This window comes from Numida meleagris, chromosome 14 (assembly GCF_002078875.1).
Source record: "Numida meleagris isolate 19003 breed g44 Domestic line chromosome 14, NumMel1.0, whole genome shotgun sequence".
In the NCBI taxonomy this organism is placed as follows: Eukaryota; Metazoa; Chordata; class Aves; order Galliformes; family Numididae; genus Numida; species Numida meleagris.
In genome coordinates, this window is record NC_034422.1 from 2,754,683 (window position 1) to 2,763,260 (window position 8,578).

At 43.6% G+C, this 8,578-nt stretch overlaps 1 protein-coding gene across 10 annotated transcripts in view; it reads right to left on the bottom strand.

The window, feature by feature from the left end:
• The window catches only part of EP400 (E1A binding protein p400), a 46,625-nt gene that overhangs the window by 37,683 nt on the left and 364 nt on the right, over positions 1–8,578 (bottom strand). For 7 of the 10 annotated variants that reach the window (XM_021412943.1, XM_021412945.1, XM_021412942.1 and 4 more), the window contains exons 2-4: positions 6,070–7,450; positions 3,911–4,021; positions 75–162 (exon numbers count right to left, since the gene is read on the bottom strand). In XM_021412943.1, the coding sequence (XP_021268618.1) occupies positions 75–162; positions 3,911–4,021; positions 6,070–7,392 (1,522 nt within the window). In that variant the 5' untranslated portion in view covers positions 7,393–7,450. Of the gene's footprint in view, positions 1–74; positions 163–3,910; positions 4,022–6,069; positions 7,451–8,578 lie in introns of those variants that run through there. The other 3 variants (XM_021412947.1, XM_021412948.1, XM_021412941.1) reach the window with 2 other exon arrangements.

Here is an 8,578-nt window from a genome sequence, read left to right on the forward strand (position 1 = left end):
CTGAACAGTGGGCTCCGTTAACTGTTTGGAAAAAAGAAATAAAGAAAATAAACTCAACTTCTTGGGAAACATACCTGCCGGTGCCAGTGTCTGCTGCCTCTTAAAAGCCTCCATTTCTATGGTGTTCACAGGCCCTGCTACTGGAGTCCCTGTATGCGTTTGCTATTGGAAAAAAAGAAAACAAATCACAAAAGTTCAATCTGTAGATAGTCTGGCACCAAGATGTTAATTTACAAATGGATCTAAAGAGACCAGCACAGAACAAAGCCTTCAGTACAATGAAGAAAGCAAGGTTGATTCAATATCTCCTAGACAGTTTCAGGTGTCCATGTCGCACTGGAACTCTTTGATCAGTTTGAACTTCAAAATTGCAACTGAACAGAAGAAGGTGGTTACACGTAGTACACGTTTGCAATCTGGTTTCATTTTTAATAAATGAATGTTTTCATTAATGTATTACCCTTTCTTTATCATTTGCACAAGGCTGGAACAAAATTAGACCAACATATTCGTATAGCTTTAAAGCTTCAATAAAAAGTTGACAAGAGAAATTAATGACTGTGTCTTCACTATAGGATTAACTAGAAGGGAAAGTAGGTGATGAAAAAGAATTTACGCAGAAACTGTCATAATTAAGACAATAGAAGAATAAGAAATGAGAGTTGACACATTTGTGAAAGCATTTTCACTGCAAAACATCATAAACTAATTAATTCTCATCCTGAAGGTAGTTTTAAGCTTACATGGGTCTCCACCACTGTCACTCTCAGGACAGAGCTCCGTGAGCTTTAGACTTGAAGTATTTCAGGAATAATGACTAAGAATAAAAGAATCTCAGGCAATTTGCCAATTTCAATTCCAGTTTTCCAGCCACTAGACTTGTATTTGTTGCCCAAATGACACCCATGAAGTAATATGATGAAGAGAAACACAACATTGCTACAACACTAATGTCACTTCGAAGCACGTCAGAAAATGCTAGACATTTTGTGGGAGCATAAATATCACGCACCTATGAATCAGCACTACGAACTGGGAAGCACTGCCAGTATCAAGATGGAAAACAAATCACGGGGCTTTGATTCTGCAAGTTGCAGCTTAGCTTCAGCAAGATTATGCAGTGCATGAAAACTTTATTTTAGTATTATTATGATTAATATTGACAAAGATGGCAGTTAATATAGCCTGGAAAATTTGTTCAGTGTCAAACCCAAATGGCAAACTCGCATGCAGGATTTACCGAAACTTGTCGGGCTCTAGAATGATTTCCATGCTCCTTGTGCTCTCAGTTTCACCAGCAAGTTATTAATGCCATCAATGTTCGTAGGAGCCCAGCTCTGCTCGGTGCGTTTCTGAACCTTATTTTTAAATTATCCTCAATTTTTGCCACGCTGCGTCCAATATTCTTCTACGAAACTTACCATGGGAAAAATAAGGGCTACGCAAAGAAAGGGTTTCACAGATTCTGTCAGAAAATAAAAAAGCAGCCTTTCTGTATTGCAGCCTATAAAATGAGCTAATCTAAGATGCCTTGAGTTCTCCACATGCAATTTGCAGTGAGAGCCTCTACCATATCCATGTGCAGCATGGGTTGTGAAAAAATATTATGACAACACAGCGAAGACAGAAATGTCCCAGAAGAATCTTCTAGTTGACTCACGGGTCTTTTTTTTCCCTCTAATTTTTAATAGAAATTCTTGCCAATGCAAGTTAAGCCTAAGGAAATAAACACCAGTTTATACTGAAATTAACTGTAGCAGCCACCACCCTTTATCTTCATTGCTTCACTGAACAGCACTAATAAGCAGACCACGGCCACCAAGAATGGCTGGGTTTCAAACAGTGCTTTCTGAGCTCCGTACATCTCACAGCACTCAGATTCTATCCAGAGCTAGGAATTAATAACTTTCAATCTCTTTGCTGCTGAGGGGACATTTGTGGCTGCTCTAATGATATGGCTGCACTCTTGGATGTGAATTTTGGTTTTAAAAACGTCTGACTCACATCCATCCGCAGTGGCCGCAGCTCACTTCCATATCACACTCAATATGGATCAAGTTTTCAAGTGTTCGTGTTATCACAAGGCAGACATGCAGCACATTTCAAGTTCAACAGCCAACGTCTGGCAGAGCTTAATATGCATAAACATTTAGAGAATTATTTCAAGTAAGTCACAGAAATGTATTTTGTACAATGCTCCTGCATTAATTAACAACTCCTGTTCGTGTGCTGTTGGAAATCAACGCTTTCTGAGGCACAACTGGAGGAGACACATTCTGCAGACTGCTCCAAGTGCCACTTGTCTCATCTGCACTCTTACTCTGGATGACCATATTCTCACATTTTCAGGATGCATGTCTACTTCAGGAGTTTTCATCGGCATTTCCTGAAGTGTGTGCCTCCAGCTGCCTGCATCATCACCACCTAATTCAGGCCAGGCACTTCAAAGAGCAAAGAGTTACGTCTTTACAAATTGCAGCCACATAACACTTAGTTAGACTAAAACTGTTCTAAGTTTAATTAAAATAACGTAGTTCTCCAGAGGTCAGCACGCTCCCAGCAATCATTCCAAGCGCTGCACTTACACACCCAATTTGAATGATGCTGATCAGGACAGATTATTACTCTGCAAACAGTTACAAAGTCTGATGGGAAGAGCTGATACCTGCTGCTAACAGTTGGGGCTGAAGGGAATTACCACATCCACCCAGTTTCGTACAATTTTAGCATGTACCCCAGAACACCTCTGAAATGCTCTAACACCTTCAGAAGAACTTCTTTGCTGGTGTAGCCAGAGCCCAGTGGTAAACTTAACCACTGTCATCGGTAACCTGGAACAGCTCTGAGCTCTGAACAGGTTAGATGAAGACTGTGTACCTAAGGAGACTTCATAATCATGTCAGCATGGGCCGTAACAACAAGCTTCAGCGTGAGCCCGTCACCGAGCAACGCACTGCTGAAATCACACTGAGAACCGTCCACTTGTTACACACGAGCACACAACCCACCCTACACTGCATTTAACTCTCCCTTTTCCAAATCCAGGAGGAGGGCAGTGCAGTCCATACAGCTTGCAAGGCACAGCAGAGTATCTCACTGTGGGACATCTTTAAGCGTGGGTAATTAATCTAAAAGGTAAAAAATGTGGTTGCAGGAGAACCAGGGTACAGCCATGTGACTTCTCGGGGTGTACAAGCAGCGGAGCCGGGTAACGCAGAGCTGAGGGCAGCTGCATAAGCACACAGCAGCTCCACTTTGAAGTTTCTACCATCACTGATGCACAAAAGAAAAATTCCTATTAGATTTATTCCTCTGCTTTGTTCGGTGCTCTTTCACGTTAAAAGAAAAAAAAAAAGACCTAAATAATGAAGATAAGCACTTCAGTTTCTTCTTTCCAACATCTATGTTAGAGCTAATGGAAAGGGGTTAGTTACTTAAAAAAATAGCGTTAGAGGGTTATCAGCATTATTTGAAACATTTCACAGAAGGTATCACCAAAACCTTCTCTAGTCATACTCAAAACTTTTAATACGTAAAGAAAAAAAAAAGAAAGAAAGAAATTGAGAAGAAATCCACAGTTACAAAGCCACAGACAAAAGAATCCATGTTATCACTATGCAGAATGCACAAATGAAACAAATGCATTAGGGAAACAAAAGACAAACAAACCAAAGCGAAAACATTCAAGCTGAAAGTTAATGAAATAAGCCAGCAACCTGGAGACAAAGATGTAACTTCCTCAGAGCTTCATTAATATTGATGCATTTGGAGATTGCAAAGTGTTTTTGGTTTTGTTTAGATGATAAGGGATGGGCTCTAGGGAAAATTCTAATTCATCTAAGAAATATCAAATCTGAATGAAGAAAAAAAATCTGGGATGAAACTACATTTTAGAACCATTGAAAAGTACCTGAAATGGTTGCTGCTGGGATGAAAAAGCAGCAGAAACATTTGGAGGAAGCTGGGTTGCTATAGCGACAGGAGTACCAGTCTGCCCATCCTTTCCTGTCACAACCTTTACCTGAGAGAAATATTTTGGGAAAAAAAAAGAAGGGAGAATCATTTTCTTTTTAAAAGTTTTTTCTTCTTTGTTGCTTTGTTGTTTTTTTGTTTGTTTCTTTGTTTTTAAGTGCCCAACACGCCGGCGGTGCAGACGTCCCCTCACTGAAGAGGGGCTGACAACCGGGCGGCCAGCAGCGCGGCTTGGGACGAGCTCTGCCTCATTGCAAAGAGCAGAGCCAGCCTTGACTATCTACAGCGGCTTCCCACCGCTGGAAACCTTCCGTAAATCCAGTTTACATAAAAGCGTGGTTTCAAATTCATGATTGCTGCTCCTAACAGACAACAAATCAGCATGACAGACAGTTTGAACTGAAGAGAGCTCCAACATTTATTCAAGCGATGAGCACAGCCACCATTCGCTCTGCCTGGAGCCGCCAGCGATCGCCCTTCCAGGCAAGGGATGAAGTGCGTTGCTTGAGCAGGAAGTGATAAAGAAGGGGAGGGGGGAAATAAAAGAGAAGACAAAAAAAAAATACAAAGAAAGAACATACTCAAAAGAAGTCTTAATCTCACAAAAGGATTTGCTGTTTGAAAACACACAGACTTCTGCTGCTGCAGCTTGCAAAATTCCCCGGCATTAAACTGACAAGCGGTCATCACAAACAAAAGAGGGCCTGAACCCGACAGACCCAGGGGTAAAGCCTCAACTGATGTAAATTGTAGCAGTGCCACTGATTTCAGTGACATTGTACAATTTACACCCACCGAAGATCTCCCAAAACTTGCATGCTGCAGTTAAAAGCAGCTGGTGTTGCAGCAGACAAACACGCAACCCAACCAGAACACCTCAACAACTGGACAGAATACAAACAGTGAAAAATCACTGGATACCGCTGTCGATAGCTTTTAGGTTATTGGACATAGAAAGAAATGCTTCCTTCCGAATTATCAGAAAACAGAAATGGTTTCCTCGTCAAGAAATATAACTGCAAAACAATGAACAAATTACACTTTTTCTATTATAACGTTAAAATTCTGCACAAATTCCAGCTGGAGATACAATCGCATATAAAAGCACCAACGTTCCCTGAACACTCTGATTTCTAACAGATATTTCAAAGCAATACGAATTTCTTTATATAATTGGCTTTGTTTCATCTTTTTATGGGCAAAACTACGCCCATATTTACTTTTGCAAATTTTAAAAGGTATTTATTTACACAGTGCCATCAGTTACAGCAACACTGTTGCAGCCACTTGTCACTTAACTGGCAAGACAGGCATTGCTCCAGCACCCAAAGGCATGCTGTGCTGTGCTGTGCTGCAGGTCAGGATCTACACAAATAGGTGCAAACATGCAGGAAAAGTTGCACTGCAACTCTTTGCAGCAAGCTTGTTTCAAGTCGTTTGCCATTAGTACACAAATAGTTACTTTAAACCTTTGCATAAAATAACAAAGTTAACTTCATGTCTAAGTACAGCTTGTTTTTTATCATTCAGATTGCAGTGCATGCACAAAGCTCCAAGACAGCCTAAGTAAACTAATTCATTACTGTGGACCCATACACATTATAATTAGATTACTTCAGGGTTTTTCGCTGGCCACAGCAACACTAAGCCTCAGGAACATCTATACTTAGAAGTCACGAGAACCAAACAAAGGTTAACCTCTTAAGAGGCTTTTTGTTTACTCTTTTTTGGTTCATGTAAATCTAGAATATGCAATTTAATCTATGATATATGTTCATTCTGAAAGCTTAGAACAGCTTCCATAGCAAAGCCATCGTCATTTGTGTGCTGGCTTACACACTAACCAGGACAGTGAAAGTTCCTTTCAGTTCTCTGTTCTTTGTTTTTGCACCTGATGGCATGCTCAAACCAACTTGTGGAATCACACCACCAAGCAGGATGGCATTCTCTCAAAGCAGCCATTTTAACAAACTGCTACACTTCATCAAGAAAAAAAATGATTTTTCAGGTACCATCACACTAGCTAATGCTTTGCAATTCAGGTGCCGCAACTTCAGCTGCTATTTTAATCCAAAATATTACCAAACAGATTCTTACCTCATCATTGATGACCTCAGATTGCTCTTCCTCCTCTTCTTCCTCTAGATCCAAGTCATTTTGCCTCAGGTAGGCTTGCAGGGGAACACAATGTTTCTTCTTAAAAGCTAAGAAGTCCATCATATTCCCTTGTAGATGTTGCAGGAAAAACAGTTCAATCAAACACTCCTTAAAAGTTTCCTTAAGAATTTCCATTTGCTTGTGGTGATGATCCAAACACTGCTTTCTCATTTGGGCAGTCTCTTGGTTGGCAGGAGGTATCTCCTCCAGTTTTTTGGGTTGTTTTTTCACTGCCGTACTAACTGTAGGCGTAAGAGGAAGGCTCGACAGCCCCTGCGGCACTGTGGCCCGTGAAGGACTTGTGGGAGGAGGTGGTGATGTCATTCCAAATGCACTGGGTCCTCCAACTCCGGCTATTAATCCCCCAGAAGCCCTGTCGTAGCCAATGGGTCTGCTCAGCTGCTGTCCTTGAAGCACTTGCTGCTGCTGTTGCATAAGTTGCCCTTGGATAATATTGCTGATTTGGGGTGGCAAGCTCGTTGTCGTAATATGGCCCGGGCTAGTCAAGGATTGCATGTTTGCCCCGCTGGCTACAGGACTTTGAGGACCAAGATGATGGATGGTGCCACCAGACTGTGAATGAGGTTGTGAAAGCCGGCGCTCCCTTACCGTAGCAGGTGTCCCAGAAGATGGAAGCTGTACCTGTGCTGCAGCTCCTTGTGCAATCTGTGCAATCCCCGGTCCTTCCTGATACACAAAGTGCCCACCATTCGAAGGACTCAAGCTGATTTGCCTCACGAGCACGCTGGCGTCCACAAATCCTCTAGTAGGGCTCTGGCTGCACATACCCAAGCCGGGGCCTGGGGTACCAGCCCGAACATTTGGTAACGTCTGCACCGGCACAGGGCTGGGCTGCGTGGGGCTCTGAGACTGAACCTGCTGGGGCAGCGGTGACGTGACTTGAATATAGGATGGGGATCCATGCTCAAACCGTCTCTGCTGAGGGCTGAACTGAAAACTTGGCGATGTCGGGTTAGGAATTGGCAGCGGGGTAAGCGTTATCTGCTGGTTTCCCGAAGCCACCGGTCCAACGTTCTGCAGGGTGATGTTCACATTCTGACCAGCCACCGGGCTTCTACTCATTATGAATTGCTGAATTTGGTAACTGGGGGATTGGGGTGCAGATGGACTTGCAGAAGGTGCAAAAGAAGCTGCAGGGGACTGGGGTAGGTTTGCTTGTTGCTCTTCTCCCTCGCTGCCCGTGAAGGACCTGGACCTCTGGAGCTGGCGCTGGGCATTCTGAGGACCGTTACCATGGTGCATTCTCAACAGTATACGGTGGTTTGTTTTTTCGTTGGTTTTTTTTTTTTTAAGGAATATGCTACAGAAATACATAGAAACAGAAAATCAGGTAGGGCAAATATCGTTTGTAACTGAAATTCTTCAGTAACTACATAAAAGAACACTTTTTGGTAAGAATTCAGCCACCCTGTCCTTGCAGTTACTTCGGTATTTTCCATCATCAGTCAGATGATGTGAACTCTTCACTGCCACAAACTCACTTCAATCTCTCATACGTTTCTCTAAGTATTATTGAATAGTTTGCAAATTATACATTCCTCCAAGCTAGTTAAACTGACCTCAGATAATTAAAAAAAATATGTATTTTCTCACTTTCCCTGTAGCTTCAAGAATGAATGGTCTCCATTATCCAAAGGACCTGCTCTTCTATGTTCGTTACTCCTAACACATCGTTGCTCGCAACATTTAGCACTACCTTCTTCAGAACGCAATGCATCAAGGAGGTTCAGTCAACACTAATTAGAAATATGTCAAACGTGGACATACGCTGCGTGACTACTGTTGGTGCTCTTGAAGAAAAAACACGTCATGAAAAATCTCCCCATCAAAGGAACTCGAAGTTTGATAAAGCAGCGTGCCCGGCACTTCCCTCTGCCTTCCCCTTCCTTCAGCAGACCAACCCCTAAACGAGACGAAAGCCAACGCAAACGGCATTTCATTTAAAGCGCTACTTATGGAGCCGAGGTATCCGGACACCCAAAAACGCTCCGCTTTTCAGTCACAGTGGTAGACCAAAACAAAGCTCCGCTGACAGCACCGAGAGCCGGCGCGGCGCTGGGGCTCCTGCAGCAGCAGCCCGGGGCAGCAGAGCCGCCCTCCCCGCCCGGCTCTCGGGGCCGTCCCGCTCCTCGCGGCGCCGCCGCCCGAAGGCTGCACAGCGCGAGCGGCACCGCGACTCTTTCGTAACTCCGACACCGAACAATTAAGATCTAAACGATATCGCCTGTCGCCAGTAACAAGGCCCTATTATTTGGGTTATTGTACCTCGGTCACGCTCACGGCCGAGTGAAAGCACCCAATTAACTACGCGCTGATAGGAAGCGCGCTGCCAGGAGCGGGGAGCGCCTTTTGTGTGCGGAACCGCAGCGGGCCGGGGGCCGCGAGCCGGACAGGGCTCGGTGCGGGTCCCTCCACAGGCCGCGGCCCG